Source organism: Orbicella franksi, chromosome 11 (assembly GCF_964199315.1).
Source record: "Orbicella franksi chromosome 11, jaOrbFran1.1, whole genome shotgun sequence".
Classification (NCBI taxonomy): domain Eukaryota; kingdom Metazoa; phylum Cnidaria; class Anthozoa; order Scleractinia; family Merulinidae; genus Orbicella; species Orbicella franksi.
This window is the reverse complement of record NC_138155.1, coordinates 22,469,815-22,493,157: the sequence shown is the minus strand read 5'-3', so window position 1 is coordinate 22,493,157 and position 23,343 is coordinate 22,469,815. Positions and strand designations below refer to the sequence as shown.

Sequence of the window (23,343 nt, the reverse complement as noted above, 5' to 3'; positions counted from 1 at the left end):
GGGGGGGGAGTACTCCCTATAATGGCCTATAACCCTTAGGCTTCAGATATATAAAAGAGTTAAGGGAGCTAAAAAAATTGAGGTATATGGAATGGTAGGGATTAATCTGTCATTGAGTTATTTTTAAAGGTCCTTTTAAAAGATTTTGAACAGACCCACTTTATGGCTGGATCATTTACTTTCATGCACAACATGAAAATAACAAGAAGACTTTTTTTTGGTGTTAAAACAATCCGAAAGGGGTACCCCTTCTGTCAAAATGGTATACCTTGGGGTGGAGCCCCTCCGTATTAAACTTTGTAGAGTACTCCCCCAACCCCCCTGCCCCAGGGGTTAATGATTCTATCAGTCCCAGCACTAACAATGATCTCCCAACAGACATGAACAGACATTTCTCGCAAAATGCTTTGTCAAAATAATAGTAAGCTTATGTAGGTATGGAAGTTCACATACCACACTGTCGTCTGCCGTCTTGATTTTTTCTCAGCTGTGTTTCGTGACTGTCTTCCAGCCTTCAAATTTTAGATCACATCACGTTTTCCTCTTTCAACTGTACCTCACAAAACCAGTCTTTGAACAGTAATAGAAGACCCGCAGCAGAACGCCAAACCCTAGTAATAATCGGCCTCACATGGAGAAAGAAGCGTGATTTCATTTCATAAACCGGCAAAAACATTACAGAACTTCGACAGGAGACGTGAATCTTGGCGCTGTCACGCTACTGCTGTGTAGCCAAGCCCATCAGGTCCATTCTCCCCCGTCCGGGTGAGGTCTAACCAAAGTATCTCCCAGTTTTTGAAAGAAAAAAAGTCTCGTAACTGAACTGGTGACCAACTTCTGTGAGTGGTTGTTAAAAATCCTTTCTAGAGACCAAATTAGTGAACGCACGCCAACAAAAAAAGTTATTTTATTTATTTTTATTTCTTTCGAGTTAACACTCCACCCTCCCCTGTCCGTGTTTTGGTTTGGCTAGTACCCAGACTTCTCTCTGCTGCAATTAGCATATTCTCGTTGCTCCTGGAGCTTGTTATGTTTTCGTGGGAACAAAGACCGCCAATCGAGAACGCAGTTATTGACTCATGATAAAGTCGTTTAAGGTCGTTTTTGTAACTACTTCCTATTCACCTTAACAGTAGGGATACGATAGTTTTTATTAGAAGTAATTTTTTCGCGATCGATGCCGAAACTGCGAGACGGATCGAGTTTGCCCACGGCGAGAAGTGAGGCAGCGCGAAGACAGATAATTCGTCCTTTCGTGTGTTCCACGTTCAGAGATTTCCACACCGAGCGAGACTTCTTGCAAGAGAGAATATTCCCTCAGCTGAACAGAATATGCAAAGAGCGAGGAACTTCTTTCATACCCGTAGATTTACGTTGGAACAAGAGTCAATCTCAACAAAATAACGAACACGTCCTCCGCATGTGTTTGGATAGTATCGGTAGGTGTGCTCCGTTTTTCATTTGCTTGCTAGGGGACACTTACGGGGTCCATCGGGCTGCTGAGTCGGAAGAGAAGGACCCCGCTACAGAGGAATGGTTGGACAGGAACTTCGAGACGGCTGCAGCATGTGGGTACGACTGGGTGCTTGAAGAGGAAAACAGGTAGGTGCTTCATGCACATATCCCGTATATCACCGGCTCTCCCCATAGGATTGATCCCTGGGTTAACCGTAGGGATATGTTGGAAAGTACTGTACACAGGTACACAAACATGGTCAAACATAGTCTGCGAGCAAGCATTCTTAGGTTCTTGAAGAGGAGAACATGAAGGGCTTTTTATACCATTAGACATTACCACCACTTTTCCCCCAGGGAACCATCCACGGGGTAACCGTGGGGATATGTTGGGAAATACACAAACATAGCTTGCTATCAAGCTCTCTTAAGTTCTTGAAGACAAGAACAGGTATGGTTTTATGCACATAGATCACCAGCATTCCCTGGAATCGATCCCTTGGTTAACTGTAAGGATAAAGTTGGAAAGTACTGTACACAAACATATATACTCTGTTAGCAAGCATTCTTGGGTTCTTGAAGAGGAGAACATGTGGTGATTTTAATTCACATATCACATGATGAACACAAGGTTATTATCTCTCCCTCAAAGAGGCCATGAAATTGTCTCTAGTAATTGCTATCTGATTGGCCACAGCGCAGTGGCTGTCTAGAAATTGACAGACAGCTTAAGGTTAGGTGAACTTACCCTATTTCAGACCCAAAGTGTGGTTTCAGAGTATATTTATACCCACCCTGGGGATCTCAAAGCCAAAGTTTTTTAAGATAGTATCAACCAAAACTGGAATTTCCAGAGGGATAGGGGTGCAGTTCATGGGCAGGGTGTAGATGTTTTCTGGAACAACACAATACATTGTGTATGTCTGTTAACATAGCCTATTTGAGACCTGGCCCAAAAATCATTACACTATTTCAGACCAGGCATATTAAAGTTCAAGACATGAATGACAACAGTGATAAACTGAGATAGTTTACATAATTAATGACCAGACTAAACCAGTCACAACTTATTTCATACCTAAATGGTCAAAATGTTCATGTATACTCTTGACTACCTATTTATTTCAGACCAAATTGGCTCAAAAACCAGAACTCCTGTAATGCCAAAGTTCTCATCTCAACTACATAACAGTAGGATATTTTACCAAATCATACGTTTTATTGGCACTGTACAACATACAATATGATATATAGATTTAGCCAAGCCTAAAAGTGGAGCTATGGGACCGGGTTTTTCAAAGCCTGAAAAGTCTCATTTGAGTTTTGTAACTTTGCGGAGAGATTTTCTGTTTTTTGTTTGGCTTTCTATAATCTCAAAGTACACAAAACAAAAGACCCCAGGTTAAGAGAAGTTCACTGTTGGTTGTGCTTTGGAGTCTCTCCACAAATTGTAAGTGTTCACTGTTCACTGAACAATCCAGCCTTGATTACAACAAGTTAACCAAACATGAGCTCGCGATCCAATCCAAAAACCAGCACTTGGTGAGCGGTCAACTTAAAAAAAAACCTGTGGTCTCGATGAGCTCTAAACTTGAGCCAGTGATATGGTCACGTGATACTGGTCAGTGGATACCCTATTTTGACAGGTGTCAATTAACCATAACATGGATGTCCAATATGCATGCTGTAAACCAAGGCTGCATGACTTGGTATTAGCTGTAGTATGGCCGCCATGTAGTGCGATGTCGTCATCGTTGTTGGGCGCACCGCCCACGATCCATGCTGTTGGCCATGTTGACCATGAGAAAAGAGTTGCATGGGTTTCTATTTCTATGCACGCATCTGATTCTGTTCCTATAGTTATGGTGCTCCGCTAATAAGTTATTTTTGTATAACTGATTAATAAAATGTTGATCACGGTTCTTATCTTGGGTCATTTTGCATTCTAGATATAACAGCATCACTGAGTTGGAAATTGTGCAGGCTTCCTTCCGTAAGAAATATGACTATGGTTACTTCTATTTCCGCAACTCCGCCCATGTGGAAGAAAAGCTTCAGGATGTTGAGCCCTGCCAGCAAGACAGTATTTTGTCTATTTATAAACCTGAGAGTGAATATGCTGCAAGGAAACTAAGAGAACTTAAACAGCAGACCATCGACACAGGTTTGTAACCCAGTCTTGAATAACTGATGTGTTGATTGTAAGGCCATTGGTTGGATGTGGGAGAATTATTCTGGGCCATAATTAATGTTTCTGGTTTTGGGAGGGGGTGAATTTCTTGGGGGCTGAGTGTTTAGACAAAACTTGTTTCAAGGTGTAAAAGTCATCAGAAGGGTTTCAGAGCCACCTTAAATTTCTAAACTAAAATGGGCTCAAAAGGACTGGAAACCATTTCATATAACTGACGTGGCACTGTGGGCACCAGACAAATTGACAGGCTGAGAGGATGGTTTTGCTCACCTGGTTTGACCATCTGGAGGAAAGTTTTTCTTATAAAGAAGTTCAGTTCAAAAAGTTTTGCCCACCTGTGAAAACCAGTTGCCCTCCTGTTGAAAACGTTAATGAAAATCTTGCTTGGTCTGTCTTTTTGCCACTTCTACTATTTCTATGGAAATTTCCTCAAAGAAATGCAAGTCAGCAAGACAAACTGGTATATATTTCTCTATTTCATATCAGAGTTGCCTGTGCGTTATTTTACCACCCTGGAAGAGCTTGGAGACCTGTTGATTAAAGACTGGGCAGCAGTCATTGACTTGCTGTACCCTCCAATCAATCCACTCGTATTCTCCAGCACAGAGTCAGAAGTCTTCCGTCAGTGGTCCGCTCATGAGGCATTTGCAATGGCGCGACGCCAAGTCTTCGTCAAGACACCAAGGATAAGAGAGATGCTTGAGGTGCTAAGCGTTCATGCTGAAGTGGACCAGGGAATTAGAAGAAAGACAAGCATGGTGGTACCAGCTGCGGTGTTAGGCACTTTTATGACCAGTCTTCCTGGCAGTGACAAGGAAACATTGCCCCCTGTGTTGGTGATAGCTGGTATGTGTGTGCAGAAGATCTACCATTGAACCCCCGGGGGAAGGACTCACAGATAAAAAGGACTGAGGTGTTCTTCATCCCTTTTAAAAAGCGGTTTTGTTGCCTCTTTAGTCTTAGGGTGTTCAGCCTCAAAAGGTCCACGGCTGGAGCTTTTCCGGTATCATTTAGGGTATTCATATACAGGCAAAAACTAACGATAGATAAATCCGACGTTTCGGCGACATCTTGGCGCCATTGTCAAGGGAAACTAATTAAATATGCGATTTCAAGAGTAACTAAGAGTTCAGAGTTTCTAATTTGCATAAGTTAGACAAAGACTTTAGCGCGAACTGAGTCTGATTGTACATTTAAACACGGTCGTAATTGTTTAATGAGTAACATCTCATTAATGAGACAATCAAACTTGTTGTGGCATTTTTTCAACACGCTAAAACAATTGCGAAGGTCATCCGGAATCCTGCCTGCGTGTCTATTATCATAGTGATTGCGTACTGACGAGGTCTTGCTTCTATGTCCATCAACGCGTACGAACAGATGGCCACGGGTGTAACCGACATAACCAGCATCGCACTGGTCACACTTGAAGTTATACACAACGCATTGTTGATCAATGAGCTGAGGCTTAGGTTCGCTTGTCGGTAACTCCTGGGCAATCTTGCGGCTCGTAAACACCGGTTGAACACTGGTCTGCAGCTTCACACTGAGATCTTTCAACTGTGTCTTCACAATATTAGCAGACTCCTGGTCTTTAAAGGGTATGACAACCCGAGTAGTGTTTTCTGTCGTAGATCTGGACCGTAATGAGGGCTGGTCAGCGACCTTTAAATTTAGGAAGGTTTTGACAGTGGAGTCAACAAGGTGCTTGGGATATTTCAGTTTAGAGAAAACAGACTTCAGTCGTTCGCACTCCTCAGTGAAGTAGGACCATGACGAAGACAGGCGATGTGCGCGATCGAGCATAGTTGTCAATAGTCCGCGCTTGTACCTATTATCGACATGACTGTGGTAATGGAGAAGCAGACCACTGTTTGTTGGCTTCACAAACACTTTAGTTTCAATACGAGGCGCTCTGTTTAGGAGTTGAGTACCGAGAAAGGGAAGCATTCCATCATTTTCGACCTCCATAGTGAAGTTGATGGCGGGGTGAGCGTGGTTGAGGGTGTTAAGAAAGTCCCTAGCTGTAGACAAATCGGGCATCACAGTGAATGTGTCGTCAACATATCGACGATAGTAAGGTGGCAGCTTGCCCTCAACATCTAGTTTCTCTTCAATAGACGACATGAATACGTTGGCTAGCAAGGGCCCAAGGGGTGACCCCATCGCTACTCCGTCGCCTTTGAGAAGGCCTACTGGGACTTGGAACGGCATCTAAACAGTGAGAACTCTAAGGAACTGGCTGCCGCAACATTAAAATCTATAGCTCTCAATTACATCAACCATAAAGGTTCGAGTCCTCCTAAACAGCTTTTGACAGCCATTAAACAACTAAAGCGCCGTGATGATATCGTCATAACAAAACCGGACAAAGGCTCAGGTGTCGTTGTAATGGATAAGTCGGAATATATACATCTACTATCTGAAGCTTCTGTCAATGACACCAGCAAATTTCGTCCCATTCCTTCTGAACGACCAAAAACCCGAGGCAGACCACCCAAGCACTATCATCCGCTTTTAGCAAAGGAGGCTCTTGTACAATCTATCATCACAAGGATCCTCCCTCACGCTGTGGCCCAGTCTCTTCGTCCGACCGGTTCTAGACTGGCACACCTGTACGGGTTGCCGAAAACACACAAGGAGAAATTAGCCATGCGACCAATCCTATCAGCGACTAATACGTATAATTATGCTCTGGCGAAATGGTTGGACAACAAGCTCAAACCGTTGTCGTTAAATCAGTACACAGTCACGGACATTTTCGATTTTGTGAACGAACTACCGCGAGACCTCAACATAACACCTGGTGACTTGCTGGTGTCCTATGATGTGTCCTCCTTGTTCACGAATGTACCTTTGGATGAAACCATTACGATTCTCGCAGACAGAGCCTTTAGAAACAACTGGTTTAATTCCGAGTATGATTTGAACATTTCAAAGCAAGACCTTATTGATCTTTTGGGTGTGGCCACCAAGGGGCAGCTTTTCCAATTTAATGGATCCCTGTATGAACAGATCGACGGAGTAGCGATGGGGTCACCCCTTGGGCCCTTGCTAGCCAACGTATTCATGTCGTCTATTGAAGAGAAACTAGATGTTGAGGGCAAGCTGCCACCTTACTATCGTCGATATGTTGACGACACATTCACTGTGATGCCCGATTTGTCTACAGCTAGGGACTTTCTTAACACCCTCAACCACGCTCACCCCGCCATCAACTTCACTATGGAGGTCGAAAATGATGGAATGCTTCCCTTTCTCGGTACTCAACTCCTAAACAGAGCGCCTCGTATTGAAACTAAAGTGTTTGTGAAGCCAACAAACAGTGGTCTGCTTCTCCATTACCACAGTCATGTCGATAATAGGTACAAGCGCGGACTATTGACAACTATGCTCGATCGCGCACATCGCCTGTCTTCGTCATGGTCCTACTTCACTGAGGAGTGCGAACGACTGAAGTCTGTTTTCTCTAAACTGAAATATCCCAAGCACCTTGTTGACTCCACTGTCAAAACCTTCCTAAATTTAAAGGTCGCTGACCAGCCCTCATTACGATCCAGATCTACGACAGAAAACACTACTCGGGTTGTCATACCCTTTAAAGACCAGGAGTCTGCTAATATTGTGAAGACACAGTTGAAAGATCTCAGTGTGAAGCTGCAGACCAGTGTTCAACCGGTGTTTACGAGCCGCAAGATTGCCCAGGAGTTACCGACAAGCGAACCTAAGCCTCAGCTCATTGATCAACAATGCGTTGTGTATAACTTCAAGTGTGACCAGTGCGATGCTGGTTATGTCGGTTACACCCGTGGCCATCTGTTCGTACGCGTTGATGGACATAGAAGCAAGACCTCGTCAGTACGCAATCACTATGATAATAGACACGCAGGCAGGATTCCGGATGACCTTCGCAATTGTTTTAGCGTGTTGAAAAAATGCCACAACAAGTTTGATTGTCTCATTAATGAGATGTTACTCATTAAACAATTACGACCGTGTTTAAATGTACAATCAGACTCAGTTCGCGCTAAAGTCTTTGTCTAACTTATGCAAATTAGAAACTCTGAACTCTTAGTTACTCTTGAAATCGCATATTTAATTAGTTTCCCTTGACAATGGCGCCAAGATGTCGCCGAAACGTCGGATTTATCTATCGTTAGTTTTTGCCTGTATATGTTTATCTAAATCATTGTTGATTTAGGGTATTATGTCGGAAAAAAACATAACAGGGGATTATGTGTTGTTTTAGAATCAGCACCTGTTAGGGATGATAAAAATTTCTAGCCACGCCCACAGAACAGGATCTTAGTACCTCTTATGGGTTCTTTTCAAAACTTCCGACGGGCACCCCCGTCCTTTTTATATGGGAGTCCCTGTCCCCGGGGCGTTGAAACCCCTGGGAGACTCCTACGTGAAAAGGTTGAGGATGCGCGGCGGAAAATTTGAATTAAACCCCAAAATGAGACCAATTTGGGCGTGACGCGAGCTTTATTTGACCCCTAAAAGATACCACTTTAAAACGAACATAACAGCAGTTTTTATTACTTCTAATCGCAAGCAACCCTAAAAGATCCTAAAAGATACCTTGACGGCTACAAATAGTGGCGTTTCGTCCACGTTTGAGTTGCCAGTCTTCCTGGAAAGGCCTGTGGAAGGGAGTCACATGATCAATTGTATAGTGATTTGAAGACTCGAAGAAAATAGGCCTGGCTCGACTGAACTCTGAATGTTTCAATGTTGTTCAAATTACAATAAATACTACCTGTAAAATTCTGAAATTAAAGATCCTCGTTGCTTTTAGACCTTTCAGACATTTCATAGCGCTACTTCCGGTTGTTCTTTCCATAAGGTAGCAAAACAAGCGGTACATAAATTGAATCTTTTATGTGCATCATTAGAAGTTGTTTGGCGGCTTCTGGTAACTTTTTCAAGCCTTCTGTTTTTCAGCTGTGAGCATACAAGTTCTTTATTTTCTCGTTTTCTTTATAGAAACTTTCTTTAATTTACAGTCGAAAGGATGTACTCGTAGCTTGTTTAATTTGTGTCATTTCCCACATGTATTTCAAACTACTGCTTGCTTCTTTCTGTGTCTCAGGTGAGAGCGGCTGTGGTAAATCTACCCTCGTAGCTCATTGGCTGAAACAGTTGACCTCAAGCTATCCCCAGGTCGTCACCATTTCCCACTTTGTCGGCTGCGACTCGGGCAGTAGTGACATTGCTAACTTCATGCGCCGCTGTACAAGCGAACTACGGCTTCAGTATCTTGATTCTGACGTCGATGACCTCGCGGACAACCAGGACCTGAGCGACTTCACTCGAGTGGTGGAAGCGTTCAGAGCGGCCATCTCCTTAGGTCCTTCTGTAATCGTCTTGGACGGGGCCGATCATTTGGGACACGCTTTAGATGTTGCCGCGTTTAAAGTCAAGGAGATGCAATGGCTGCCGTCCTCAGTCCCAGTCTCCTGCAGAATCATCGTCACCACGACCAGAGCGGACATCACTTACCGCGCACTGTCGCAAAGGAGGGATGCCTATTGTATTGACATGCCCCGGCTGTTTGATGTTAGAGGCAAGAATGATCTTCTGAAAGAGTATGTTGGCTCCAACTACAAGTTCTTGGACGCGACCCGGTTGTCAAGGATAACTTCTTCCAATCTGGCACACCTTCCCTTGTTTTACGTCGCCCTTTCCTGTGAGTTGCGTGTTTTGGGCGCGCACAAGAACGCGGACAGGTTGCTAGAGTCGTACGTTCATGCGCCGACTCTCTTCGATCTGTGGAGCTTGATATTTCGTCGTTGGACTCATGAATACGGCTGGTTGCGCCCAGCGGTTTCGCGCAGCCCTGTTCCCGCCATTAAGGCGCAGGTATCACGTGATCGTATGAACAGTGGCTGGGTGGCTGATGTGCTGAGGCTCTTTGCTCTGTCACGTGAGGGATTATCTGAAAGCGAGGCTCTAGGCGCTCTCCAAGTCATGGGCTACATAAAGAACTACGAGGTGACCAAGGCGCATTGGGAAATGCTTCGTTTGATCGCGGAGCATGCGCTCATCGAAATGCCGTCTGGGTTGTTTACCTTTCCGCACCAGTCTGTCCGCGGTACCGTGGAAATTGCGTTGCTGGGTAACCTCACCTCTCCGTCCCAAGAACGCGCGGTTTCACCCGCATTTCAAGAGAACTGGGAACGACAGAAGCAACAGGGTCACACTGTGCTCTCAAGTTTCTTTTCCAAACAACCTTCATCCGGGCGCATGGTGGACGAGTTACCATGGCAACTGGAGATGAGTGGAAACATGGACGCACTGAGCAAAACAATTTGTGAACCGAGAGTGTTTATAAAGCTCGTGAGTTTGAAAAGCGAGCAACGACGAAGGATCGATCTGTTGTCATACTGGAGTGTTTTGAAGCAGGCAAACCGTAAACCTGAAGAGATTCTCTATCAAATGGCCATTAAGGCCGAAGAGAGATTACAAAGCGAATCAAAGGAAACAACAGAACGAGACGTCAGATCTGCTTCTTCAAAAACCAGAGAATTCTCGGCCGTTGACGAGTTGTGCCGTAAGAGCAGCGACGAGGAATTTTCTCAACTTGAAGTAGCGCTTGTTCACTACTTTTCAGGAAACTTTCTGGCGGAAAATGGGCATGATGTTATGGCCCAGAACCTCCTCTGGAACGCTTACAAAATGGCATATCCTGTAGTTTCAGTAAAGGACATTTACTTGCTCTGTGATATACAGGAGTCATTGGGGAATTTGTATCTCAAACTATCTGAGCCGAATAGAGCGGTGTATTGGTTTAATGGTGCCTTGAAATCTGTAGCAGAAATGACGCGTGTTTCTGACACGGTAAGTCGTGTTTCTGACACGATAAGGCGTCTTTTGACACGGTAAGACGTGTTTCTGACACGTTAAGGCGCTTTAGTGATATTAAACCCACTAACTTTATTACTTCCGTTTTGAAACACTGGTGGTCCTTGCAATCGGATTGGTTCTCAGCAGTGCGATTAATTCACGAATCGCACTATTTTTTTCGCTTAATCGCATCTTTTTCTGTTCTGCGTACAAAATGACATGTAAAAGCGTTTCCGGTTCTGCTTTTTCAACAAACCGGCTCTGGATCAATAAAATATTGGTAATGACCAAAATCCTGTATTTGAGGGATTAAATTGTGCGATTTCAAAATGGAGGTAATAAAGTGACAATTGAACTTCGTGTCGTACAATTTTCGGTCTGAAATCATGCTTCTGATTTCAGCATGATTTCAGACAGAAACAATTGTAAATACAATTACCATTGTAAATACAAATTTCGATTTGAGAAACCGAGAAAATAAAATACCACCACATGAAAGTACTATTAATAAGGTCAATAAGAGCTTCCATTTGAATTGTCACATGCTGTGGGGCTTCCTCCACAGACCTACTGGCTGCATGTAAAATTGGAATCCTTTGTACATGAAAGTTCCAGTCACATCGGTCACACACTAAGGTTTTGTTCACAGACGTGAACGTTAAAACCACCTTGTAGAGCATAATAAATAGTACCACACGAAAGTACTGCTCAACAGTTTTCATTTGAATGGTCACAAACTAGGGTTCTGTTCAGAGACTTAACGGATAAAAACAACGTCTTTGATGAGTCCACTTTAGGCCAAATCGATGATTGCCCAATGTGGAACCTTCGAATCCGCCAAAAAATCGAGATCCCTGTTGCTTTAGGACAATGCGTTCCGAACGGTGAAACGATCCTTAAAGTCTCGTTTTCTAGATTTTGTTTATTGCTATCTTATGTGATCCTTTCTAAGTTGCATTCTGTTGGGTTCCAGGTTGAACACGCGGCTATGATTGGCCGCCTCTTGAATCACATCGCTCTATGTCAACTGCCAAGTCACGTGTCACTTCCACCGGAAGTAGTGAGTCGATCACGTGCTTCTGCAAGGAGCGGAAGAGTGAAAACGCCAACCTCGGTTAAAGATAAAACAGAGGAGACAGGCTCGGATAACGTCGGCGCTATTTTGGATGACGCAATGAAGCACATGAAACTTGCCCAACAGTTTCCTGGTAAGTACCTGACATAAACTCCTGGCTGTTATCAATTCCAAGCAAATAAGCCATGTTACACTCGTATTCTGTAAAGCAGCTACGTCACGGTTAGCGCATCTTGAAAAGTTTAGCCTCAATTTTTCAAATTCGTCGTTTGTAATCCGTGTTAATCTTCTCCATCCTGAACCATCCTTGTTCCTTTATCGTTTATTTTTTATCTCTTGGTGTTTTTCTATCTTAGAAAACTATTACCTTAGGGTTTCCTTTAATTTAAAGGTAATTTTGCACTTGGCTAACTAAGAATGCTGTGACTGAGCTCCTTTTGTCAAGATGGCCAACACTGCTTTCTCGAAAATTTATAATAGAAAATCTTTCCCTTCTTCGCAGCGCTACCGTTATGTTAGAGAATTGCTTCCCTGGTCCAATTTGTGTAACTTTGAAAAAGAAAGAACCTGTAGCCCTGTTCATTGCCAGCTTTTAGTGACAGAAGGTTGAAAACAAATAATTCGAACTCAAAGAAGTTACAACTTGTCTTCAAAACACTACGAGCTCTTTACATCGGGAAGTTTAACTGATCCCCTTGGCATACTGTTGAAAAGGCCGTGTTATCCTATATTTCGTCTTTCTCTTTTTCTCTTCTTTTAGGCCAGAGCAGCGTTTATTTTCGCATGGGTTTGTTAGCGGCAAAACAAAAACGCTGCGAAGACGCCGAGTCTTTGTTTCGCAAATCGTTGGAGATGACAGAGGAATGGTACGGGTCTTCTCATCCTCTGGTGGCGGAGATTTATGACGCGCTGACCTCGCTCTCGTGTTCAGACGCTACAGAGTCCCCGGATGTCACAGTGGCGGAGGAAATGTTTCGCCGTGCATTGAGCATGCGTGAAGATCTCTTGGGTCCGTCTCATTTGCTTGTTGCAAATACGTTGTTCAAGTTAGGTCAGTATAGAGAGTGTTTTGATATAGCTTGTATAATTGAGGGCATATTCCTTAATTTTGATTGGTTTACACATGGGGCAGTTTTCATAGAATACACTGAAGCAGTTCCCGAACGTTGCCCGAGGGCTTACGAAGCATAGAAGTTGGCTCGGAAATGATCCGACAACAAATATTCGCGAGTCTCCCACTTCCCCCCGATGTATTATGGCGCTAATTTTGCTAGCCTTGTCATGAACAAGCATACTAACTATGGAACAAGTAAACGCAGGTTCCGTTCTAGATTCTGAGCACACAAGTAGTTTGCCTTCTTTAGATCTAGGTCGAGCTCGGAGCGGGAGAAATATTTACGACGTTAACAACCCGATTGCGGAGAGCGTAAAGTGCAGGAGCGAAAGCTGAGAATACCTACAACAGCGAAAAACCTGGAAGTCTATTGCGGAACTTGTGCAGATGAATTATTTCCCCGTGAAAATGCTTTTTTTTTCTGACTCGTCTCTTCAATTACCAGGTAAACTACTTCAATCCAAGGGCACCAAAGATGCCACGAGAGAAGCCAAGCTGCTTTTCCAGCGTGCACTGGACATAAACACAGCAAAACAGGGCGTCTATCACACAGACACCAAGACAATCAGGCGTGCCCTGATGTCATTGGAAACAGTCGATGTGGGCGCAAAATTTAGTGGCAAAGGAACTGCGAAAGACCAAGAGTTACTTGCATTGGACGGCCTTAGAAGTCGCCCTTTAACGAAGACATCTTCTCGAAATCTTGATTTCCGCCAAGCAAGTACATCGTAGAACGGTTGTCCCAGATCAGTTATTGTCTAGGCGCAGTTTTTGTCAGCGAAGCGAGAAGTGCGAAAGTATCCTTGCCTCGTCGCTAAGAATCCGCAATTCAGAGGCGACGATTCCGCCCCGAAGTTTACTTAATTAAAGGAGTATTCCAAACTTGTTGCGACAAAATAGTTTGAAGGCCTATAGTTGGACATAATTAGTCCCTCTCCATATAAGGAAGATATCAGTGACGTCACAAGCACTCTAAAGAGATTTCCTGGTCGGCAAAAGTTTCAAACCACTGTATCGCGGACTGTTTCTATTACGGCAGGTTACGATCGAAAATCTGTTTTTTCAGAGCGGTCTCTGTGAAGCGCCTCAGCGAATTTTGATGTTCTCAATTAAAATACGAGATGCTTCACTGTAAACGCTTGAAGGAAATTCGAACGCTGACACCTACCGAAAATCGTGTTAGACATTCGACACCAAGCGAGGGTTTCACTTGCTTGAAAGATCTTTCTGCCAACCGCACGCTTGGGTGATGTTAGCGTACGTGATCGTAAATGACGTTAATGTTTGTAAACTGATATACAGTTTTTTTTAATCATTTAGCAAAAGTTATTATATTTATTAATGAGAACAAAAAGTACATTGTACTATAAATGATATTTTTATTAACCTCGCCTAAAACGTTTCTTTGTAAGAATGCAATTTATTGGACAGCCATGTTCCGGAGGCCCTGGTTAAGTTTTCAGAATAAAATTCAAGCGAAAGTTTCCAAGATCCACTGAGAAATGCCTCTTCTAAAGCTGCTTATATTTCAATATTGGCTTTTTTAAATGGGAAGGGCATTACATTAAGTTCTAGGTGACTAGTGCAGGTTTGAAACAGAAGAAACAGCTTCCAGAGGGCACTTCCAGCATATTTTATCCTGCGAATTGGGCGTCTTTCTTATAAATACTTCTCGATCCAGGAAGTTCTTTGGCCGTCTTATTTTTGTACAACCGTGGAAGACAAACATCGCAACGTGAACGCACCAGAATATAAAGTCTATCAAAATTCTAAAGTGTTCTTGGGTTGTTAAAGCTCGTCTTTCGGTTCTGCTGGGGCCTCTTTCGATTCACCCTGAAGAGAAACAGAAATTAACCTGGCAGTTAATTCTCTGCGGCAAATAAACCCTTGTCAAACCCAAAATGAAAATGATTCAATGAGAGTTACAGGCTAAAACCCCTCACTTGACTATTTTCTATATTCTTGTCACTTGTCTGCTGGACAGTGACTTCGTATTGTAGGGAGAAAATTGTCTCAGATCACCTGGAATTTTAAGGCTCGAAGAGGGCATTGTTCTTTGTAGGCTATCAACCCAAGGAAGTGGTAATGGAACTATTGGTTGTCACCTTACAGAACTGAGGGAGGACGAATCTCTCAAAGAAAAGAGGGGTCAATGTTTAACTTTGCTGTGCCAGCTTCCTGAAGGGCAAGGAGTCAATATCGAGTGTTTACCTCCACTTCATCTTCTTTCTCATCCGGTTTAGTCTCTCCTTCCGTCACTGCCTCCTCCGCAGTAGTAGATTCCTCTTCCGTCTTCTCATCTTCTTTGTCTCCCTCTGCATCTACCTCTTCTCCATCTTTGTCTTCCTCCTCCTCCTTCTCCTCAGCTTCTTCCTCCTCTGGTTCCACCATGGCTTCCAGGTCTACTCCCATGCTAAGACGGAGCATGCGCTCGATACGTCCAGCGAAGTCTTGGGAGTCCTGAAAACGTAAAAAGGTTGATCGTGTGAAGCTCGCTACAAAGACACGCTGATCGCTCACTGTACATTAGTCAACACAAATGTATAGAGACGTCTGAAGCTCTCTGTAGAGTGCACTACAAAGAAGACTCGATTTACAAAATGAAGGTAACCTTTGGACAAGACCTGCATGCATACCTAGTCCTGGTTATAACCATTCCGAGCCGAAAAATTCAGTCCACCCTAATCACAAGCCCTGAGGTTAACACTGAGTTACAGGTGTATAGTACAGGCATGGCTTTTCTTTTAATAACATCCGGAAAATGAATTTTATCGGCATCAGTGGACCGAACAAACTTGCACAATTGAAAATCATTTGCTAGCTAACAAACGAAGCCTGCAAGTTATGTAATTATTGCCCATTAAAGCTGCAGTCCAGGCGACAAACCCTAAGAGAATTTGCAAAGAGCAACATTCATAAAGTCAAACTCACTTTGATTAAGTACCCTGATCTCAAAGTAGCAGTTTCAAAGAGCACACGAGCAAGATCTTTAGCAGTTTTGTCTTCTTTGTCTGTCTCCACTCTTTTGAGCAGCTCTTTGACCAATGGATGTCTGGGGTTCACTTCAAGGGTCTTCTTCTGGTTGGCATAGTATCTAGTAAAGAAAACCAAACAGACAGTTAGGATAACTAGTAAAGCACTTTTAAAAAAATCAAGTTTATAACCCCAAATGTAAACACATTTCTTCATTTAGCACCATTCTTTGTAAAGTGGAATCTATTTTCAAGAAGTTCATTCCATGTTTTGGGGTACACTTTGTGTAGGATGTGATTGGAAGTTTGGAAAATGAGAAATGCAATGCAAAATAACCCATAGCCAAGTTTTGCCCACCTTAAATTTATAAAAACTGGATTGATAGATACACTTTGGAAACCATTAATTTTAAAATAAATTATCTTGGCTGGACTTCTTTGAGAGACTAAGTACAATGTTGGCATTGACAATAAGACCAACTCAATCAATAACTCTAAAGTTGTTCTTTATGATCAGCACCAGTTCTATCTTGCTACTTTTTACTAACATGTGCTAAGTGGGATCCTCAGCGCATGGGAAAGGGAAGTAGCGAGAAACTAACAGTTGACTCTTTGTCGTATACTGATGCTAAAAAAAAACTGGTCATCCTCCATTAACCCTAAAGTTTGACTTCGTGACTTAACAAATGCCCTGACTGCATATACTGTAATGCAAGTAGTACAGGGCTCAAAAAAAGTGCCATCTGATTGACTGGGACAAGTAGATTTCCCAGGTGGGCAAGTAACTTTTCACTCCCACTTGCCTGATGGGCAAGGGCTTGAGCAAGTCTTCTCCAACTAAATTACAAAAAGAGCAAACTAAGACTTGCCTAGGGCAAGCAAAAGCTGAGAGCTGCTTGTCCAAAGGGCAATTCAAGTTTTTTTTGAGGCCTGAGTACTCCTGATAGATCGTGTTGCACTTACTCATTACTGGGGTCACCGCTCTTGGCATAGGCCTGAGATCTCATTATCCTCTCCATGTTACCAGACCAGCCATATGAGCTGGCTACGAGGGCACAGGGTGACTCATCCAAACGCTGAGAGACAGCTGCCTTTTCAATCAGATCCTTGAGGGCATCTTCCTTCAGCCATTTCAGCAGAGGCTCATATGTGCTCTCCAGAGCTGCCTGCTTCTTTTTCTGTTTCTCAGAATCTTCTCCAATCTTCAGCCCTTCTTTGGCAACATTTTGGAATTTCTTTCCTTCAAACTCTGGCAAGCTCTGGATGCAGTATTCATCAACTGGCTCTATCAAGTACAACACCTCATAACCCTTCTTCAGGAGTTTTTCCACAAATGGCGAGGTCTCAACCTACATTTGTAAAAAAGTGAAGGTATAAGTTATACTGGTGAAACAAATAAAGGTGGCATATGATATCTAAGGGGAACAGGAAACTACTGTTATACTAAGCACAGAAATTGTCTTCCTATGGGATGTACTTTCTATTTTTTAGCTGAGTCTCACCTCCTTACGGCTAGTTCCTGCCATGAAGTAAATAGCCTCTTGCTTCTCCTTCATCCTCTCAATATAATCAGCCAAGCTTGTCATTTCTTTCTCAGAGTTGGAGGAATAGAATCGCAGTAGTTTGGCCAATCGAGTTCTGTTGGAGTGGTCCTCCATTACACCCAACTTGATGCTATACAAGAAACAGACATTAGCTTTTTTATAAAATAATACCATTACTAGATGAAAGTGTTAGCTGATTTAATCATTTGCCAGAGAAGAAAGCCCCTTGACCCTGGACAATACTACACTGTACTTGACAAACGTTTGTCTGACAATGTGCTCTACAGCAAAACCCTTACCAAACTTCCTAAGCATCTCCATTCCTTGCCCAACCCTATAAAAAGATGGATAAAAGTCATCTGATGCAAAAATACCTTGTACTGAATTCTTTCCAGAATTTATCCATGTAGTCTTCCTTGGGGATTTTCTTGATCATGTCTAGAGCCTTTCGCACAAGCTTCTTCTTGATAACCTTCAACAATTTGTGCTGTTGAAGAGTTTCACGACTGACATTCAGTGGCAGATCATCAGAGTCTACAACACCACGGATGAAGGAAAGGTACTTGGGCATCATGTCCTCAAAGTTGTCAGTGATAAAGACACGTCGCACATACAGCTTGATCTGGTCCATTTTCTTGCCGTACTCAGAGAAGAGGTTGTGAGGGGCTGATTTTGGTACATAAAGGATAGAACGGAAGGTCACCTCACCCTCAGCAACAAAGTGAGTCTTGGCAAGAGGGTCATCATGATCCTGAAACAAATCAATCATAATATTATTGATTGATATCTTGAAGCAATCTTATAAAACGGCATGCCAAAACTAGTGTACTTCATTTTCAACATTTCCGCCATTCCAAATTATTCCAGAAAAGGGAAAGAGGTTTATAAATTTATGAGTTTCTTGTTAGATTACATTCTGCGTACATTTAGGTACAATAATGAACACATGACAAAAGCAAGAGAACCCTTCATTTACATGATAAACATGATTTTCAAGAGTAAATATGCTTAGAGAAGATAAGGTAATTGCCACACTAAGTCATCTATAAGCAGGACTACTACTCAAAATGCTTTCTCTTGCCTGAAAGCAAACTTTATGACACATCAATCTTGTTGAACTTACAGATTTTTTCTCTTTATCTTTCTTATCAAAGTAAAATGACTGTTCATTTTTCATGGTTAGGAAAAGAAACAACCCAGAAACAAAGTTAGAAGGTACAGAGCATACCATTACACTCAAAGAAAATACTATAACAAAATTAAAAATTACACATACATGCAGGCAATAATTGTATGTACAGTGGAACCTCAATTTAACAAACCTCTATTTAACGAAGTCCCCAATATAACGAACGATATTCTATATCCTGGCCAAAGTTACAATGAATTCTTCGATATAACGAACATAATCCGGAAGCCCAAACATAAAATCTACCTCGATATAACGAATTACAATGGTTCCTTGTTTACATAGACAATTTTCTGTATAACCTCTGTGTTGCAACATTTTCAAATTGCTACTCTGAAAGTGTTGTTCTTTTGTAAACAAAAGGTGTGCGTCTGCTCAAAAGTGAAAATAATTGATACTGAAAGCCACCATGCTTAATGAATTGCATCTCAAAACGTGACACTTCTGGGTGACGGAAATTGCATTGAATTGCATGACAGAAGTCACCTGTGTTACAAATCAATCATTAACTATGACCTCGATATAACGAACATTTCGGTCGTTTTCCTTCAAATTCGTTATGTCAAGGTTTTCAATAGAACGAACCCTTGATTTAATGCACGAATTTGGCCGCTCCCCAGTGACTTCGTTAAATCGAGGTTCCACTGTACATGTAAATGTATGTGCAGCAGGTCATATTGTTTTCTGATTAACAAGTTTCAAACCAGACCCCAGTTGTACAAAAGTTGGACAATGCTATCCACTTGATAAATAACTATCCTGTGCATAGCATCGAGCAAGGTTCACTTGTAGCAAGATTTACCTTGGTGAATGATTTGTAGAATTCATTATATTCCTCGTCCTTGACATCTTTGGGTTTTCGGCTCCAGATTGGTTTGTTGGTGTTGATAAGTTCCCAGTCCCAGGTAGTTTTCTCCACCTGCAGGTAAGAACATCAAAGAAGAATCAGCAAACCAAACAAGATTACTGTTTCCAATAAGCCAACTTACATGTATTGCCAAGAGTGATCAGTTGCTTAATTCTCTCAACCTCTTGAAACAAGTTGTAAGAATGATAAAATTGATTATATCGGCAAAACTACCACTAGCACAATAATTCTCCCAAGAGCAAGGATTTTCCAGGTTGGTACATGTATCCACAAGTCTACGGACTTTTTGAAGAGTTGCTTACTTTTTTCTTTACAGATTGTGTTTTAAATTGTTGGCTTGATCATGAGCCAGTCTAATTGCAAATTTCAGACAACTGCTTTTCAAACCCAATAAGCCTGCCTGAGACATCTTATAGAAAATGCTTGGAAGTACTTAGGAGTATTGCCATCATCTAAGGGCCAAATGGGTTCATTTTCAAGATGCACACCTTTTTAGTCTTGGGTTTCTTCTCCTTCTCTTCTGATTCTTCCTCAACCTCCACATCATCATCCTTGTCTTCCTTCTCCTTCTCTTCATCCTTCTTCTCTTCCTCTTTCTCTTCATCTTTCTCCTCTTTCTTATCTTCAGCAGATTCATCAGCCTTCTTATCGTCAGTGCTGGCTTCCTCCTCGACTGGCTCCTCAACTTCCTCTGTCTTGCTTGTCCACAGGTAGATGTTGAAATTTATGAACTGACTATACTTTTTCACAAGGTCTTTAATGGTCTCGGGCTCCAGGAAGTCACGAGCTTCTTCCTTCAGATGTACACTGCAGAAAAATATTTACATCTGTCAGTTAAAAACTAACACAAACAAACCAAAAGTATGTATCTTAAGTTACTGCAGTATATATTGCTATCTTGCTTAAATCATCATCATCTCTTATAATTGTGCCAGTAGGCGCATAAGGCCATATCTTGCTCAAATCTGTGTCATTATTTGCAAAGACAACACCTGCCTCATGGCCTTGTTAGTCAAAAGAAACTAGGAATTGTGCAAAACTAGTGACGAATGATAGCTGTCAATTACCTGACGGTCGTTCCTCTCTGGAGGGTATTGCCCCTGGGGTCCTCTGTGATGCTGAAAGAAGCAGCATCAGATTCCCAGATGTACTGCTTGTCATCATTGTGTTTGGATGTGACAATCACACGGTCGGCAACGAGGAACGAAGAGTAAAAACCAACACCAAATTGGCCAATGAGGTCACTCGCCTGATCGCTTGACTGAGCATCCTGAATATTGAACAATGAAGCTTGAGGTAAGAAAACCACACAATGCAAGGCCAAGATAACACTGAAAATAATAAATTCTACTACAATGCAATAAGTTTTTAGGCTAAGTTCTTACCGCCATCTTCTGGAAAAACTCGCTTGTTCCTGACTTGGCAATGGTACCCAAGTTTTTGACCAAATCGTCCTTTGTCATACCAATACCAGTATCAGTAACATGAAGAATGTTGTTCTCTTTGTCCGCTTTGATCTTAATGGAGAGTTCTTCTGTAGCAGCAAGGGCTGATTTATCAGTAAGACTCAAGAATCTAATCTTGTCCAAGGCATCAGACGAATTGGAAATAAGTTCTCTCAAGAAAATCTGGAAAAAAGAGAAGCAGATTTTGTAAAAGCCACCACTTGTAGTACATACATAAAATTCATGTTACTCTTTGTTACTCTTTCTCACTATTTATTACCCGGCTCTGCATCAAAGTTGAGTTTTGATGTTTCAGGGAAATGTTACATGTACTACAGTTCAACCCCTATTAAACGGCCACCCTCAGGAACACATGTACAGATATACTGTATGATATTTTTCCAGCAAACTTTCAACTGTTCAAAATCTGTAGGCTATACCATTGTCTTACCTCTTTATTTCTGTACAGGGAGTTGATAATAAGCTTCATCATTCGACTAACTTCAGCTTGGAAAGCAAATTTCTCTGCTTTTTCCCTAAGTTCCTTCATCTGTGCTACATTCAAACCATCAAGTTTAATGGCTTCCTCCTCCCTCTGAACAGCCTCGTCATCAGTCTTTGATCCGTCTCTACTTTTGCCGACATCTTCATCTACAGTAGGTGGTTCTGTCTCTGTTTTCTCATCTGTCTTATCCTCTTCGGCTAAACACAGAGCTGAAAAATAGAAAGAAAAATTAGTATTTATAAACACATGTCAAGTATGACCATAAATTTAACTCTGTTTCCCTGATTGGGTTTTTGTCCTGTTAATTAATACAAAACAAGAAATTGATGAAACAAAAGTTGATTGTTTCGTTTGTTACTTGCTGTTGAAAATGGAGAAATTTTAGGTAATCAAGCTACATGTACATGTACAAGTCACTGACTCTTATGACAAAGACCTACATGTCAAAGACCCTGATGGAATTGTATTTTCAAGTTTAATATTATTATAGGTGCATTGAAGCAGCAAACAATGAATATCTAGCAAAAAAGACTACATTCAGTGTATTGAAGCAACAAAAATTGAAAATCTAGCAAAAAGAACCTAGATGACTTTAAAATGATGGAATTGTATTCACAAGTTTCATAATAATATAGGTGCACTAAAGCAATAAAATTGAAAATCTAAGCATTCTTATATGCTATTTACTAAAACTTGTACATCTGCAAAAAACTTTGGAAGCTGAGTAAAGAAACAAACAAAACACCACCCGCAAAAGAGAACTGTATTATTCATCACAAAAAGTTAAAAAAGGTACTACAATGTTGAAATTATTTCAATCCAAAAGAAGCATGGAAAATGAAAAGTCATTTAACTGTTGAGAAAACAATTAAGCAAACTGGTAGATGAATTAAATTTTAAATTCTTTCTCAAGTGGCTAAATAGCCTCTAAGCACTCTGTTCTTGGATATGGAAGACATATCTGGCCTAATCTAATTGGCTGACAACAAGCAGCCAATCAGAACTTGCCATATAACCAGGACAGATTTTTAAAATCTTGAAGTGTCAGTTTTTGCAATACCTCATGGAATGTACTACATTTAGACTTTCCCCTAAAATTTTACTTTACGAATTGTTTGAAAGCCGAAAACTGTATTCAGAGGCAGTTCCAATGGAAAAGGTTTAAACTTATTCTTTCTAAAATGGTGAGAGAAAAATTTGGTTGGAAAAATCGTGAAGCATGAAGCGATAGAAAACGTTTTCTGCTAGAGTTTTCGAAACTGATTAAAATAATTTAAATGCAGATTGTCATTCTTAATATAGATTTTTATGGATATTTCATTGCGAACAAAGAAATCTGATTGAAGTGAATAGTACCTTATTCAATCGATAAAAATCAATTGTATGAACTTTTCAATCGAGATAAAAGTAACAACACTTGTAGGCCAACCGACAGTCTTTAAAATCTAAACTGATCTGCAGCTTCATGACATAGTTCGTAAATTCTAGAGCTCATATTCTAACAGTAGGCATATAAGAGAAGACAATTGCTCAAAAGGAAATTCAACTCTCACTAATTGATAACTACAAGTGGAATGAAGATCGAAACTGGTTACGTTACGCCATAAGATTTTTTCAAATGACCCAAACAAATATTGGATGTTCTTGCATTCAAGCAAAACCGACGGAGATCTGTGCTGAACATCTGAATCGAAGTATCGTTTAAATTTTCTTGAAATTTAAAGCTTTGAACCCAGTTTAAATTCTCCATCAGGACCATCAGTCACGACAAGGAAGCTTGCAAAACTTTAAACTTACTTGCGCAAAAGAAAAAGCAAAAAGAAAGTTAAAAATACACTTACAAGAAATTAGAAGGAGCCCCAAGAGGCTTAGAAGGTACGTTTTTCTCCCCATTCCTTGAAAACCAGTCGCAACAGCTGGAACTGACAGCGAAAGGATAAAACCTGTGCAAAACTTTCTAGCGAAACTGCAGCTTTCAAGCGATACAAACCAACCAGGACTTACCACGGCCAAAGCTCGTGTCTCGTGCTCATTGGTTAATTTTAGTCACGTGCTTAACGTGGAGCGCTTCCATTGGTTAATTTTTGGCTGCAAACTCATTGATTCCCGCGGGTGAGCCTTCGCTTTGCGCCAAAA

The 23,343-nt window shown here is 41.6% G+C and overlaps 4 protein-coding genes across 4 annotated transcripts; 2 read left to right on the top strand and 2 right to left on the bottom strand.

The window, feature by feature from the left end:
• Window position 1: 1 nt before the first annotated feature.
• Window positions 2-14,066, top strand: LOC145502847 (tetratricopeptide repeat protein 41-like). Its single transcript, XM_081482242.1, has 7 exons — window positions 2-1,602; window positions 3,405-3,619; window positions 4,133-4,492; window positions 8,742-10,489; window positions 11,469-11,703; window positions 12,331-12,621; window positions 13,130-14,066. Exons 1-7 carry the CDS (start codon window positions 1,178-1,180, stop codon window positions 13,414-13,416), a joined length of 3,561 nt encoding a protein of 1,186 aa, XP_081338368.1. The 5' UTR covers window positions 2-1,177; the 3' UTR covers window positions 13,417-14,066.
• Window positions 4,662-5,819, bottom strand: LOC145502857 (uncharacterized). Its single transcript, XM_081482257.1, has one exon. It carries the CDS (start codon window positions 5,810-5,812, stop codon window positions 4,799-4,801), a length of 1,014 nt encoding a protein of 337 aa, XP_081338383.1. The 5' UTR covers window positions 5,813-5,819; the 3' UTR covers window positions 4,662-4,798.
• LOC145502854 (uncharacterized) lies at window positions 5,836-7,840 on the top strand. Its single transcript, XM_081482254.1, has one exon. The coding sequence runs from the start codon at window positions 6,038-6,040 to the stop codon at window positions 7,688-7,690; it is 1,653 nt and encodes a 550-aa protein (XP_081338380.1). The 5' UTR covers window positions 5,836-6,037; the 3' UTR covers window positions 7,691-7,840.
• Window positions 13,977-23,184, bottom strand: LOC145502850 (endoplasmin-like). Its single transcript, XM_081482248.1, has 12 exons — window positions 23,049-23,184; window positions 21,154-21,416; window positions 20,643-20,885; window positions 20,325-20,527; window positions 19,746-20,064; window positions 19,192-19,308; window positions 17,575-17,951; window positions 17,159-17,330; window positions 16,620-17,005; window positions 15,616-15,778; window positions 14,896-15,144; window positions 13,977-14,517 (listed from the first exon to the last, which is right to left on the bottom strand). Exons 1-12 carry the CDS (start codon window positions 23,098-23,100, stop codon window positions 14,473-14,475), a joined length of 2,589 nt encoding a protein of 862 aa, XP_081338374.1. The 5' UTR covers window positions 23,101-23,184; the 3' UTR covers window positions 13,977-14,472.
• Window positions 23,185-23,343: the final 159 nt, after the last annotated feature.

Bases quoted from the DNA above. Each gene is read 5' to 3' on its own strand.
- LOC145502854 (XM_081482254.1), top strand. From the start codon at position 6,038: ATGGATAAGTCGGAATATATACATCTACTATCTGAAGCTTCTGTCAAT.
- LOC145502850 (XM_081482248.1), bottom strand. From the start codon at position 23,100: ATGGGGAGAAAAACGTACCTTCTAAGCCTCTTGGGGCTCCTTCTAATT. The intron at 20,065-20,324 runs GTAATTGACAGC...ATTTTTCTGCAG, and splicing joins CAGAGAGGAACGACCGTCAG to TGTACATCTGAAGGAAGAAG. The intron at 14,518-14,895 runs GTAAACACTCGA...GTTTCTCTTCAG, and splicing joins AGAAAGAAGATGAAGTGGAG to GGTGAATCGAAAGAGGCCCC.
- LOC145502847 (XM_081482242.1), top strand. From the start codon at position 1,178: ATGCCGAAACTGCGAGACGGATCGAGTTTGCCCACGGCGAGAAGTGAG. The intron at 4,493-8,741 runs GTATGTGTGTGC...TCTGTGTCTCAG, and splicing joins CCCTGTGTTGGTGATAGCTG to GTGAGAGCGGCTGTGGTAAA. The intron at 10,490-11,468 runs GTAAGTCGTGTT...GTTGGGTTCCAG, and splicing joins TGACGCGTGTTTCTGACACG to GTTGAACACGCGGCTATGAT.
- LOC145502857 (XM_081482257.1), bottom strand. From the start codon at position 5,812: ATGGGGTCACCCCTTGGGCCCTTGCTAGCCAACGTATTCATGTCGTCT.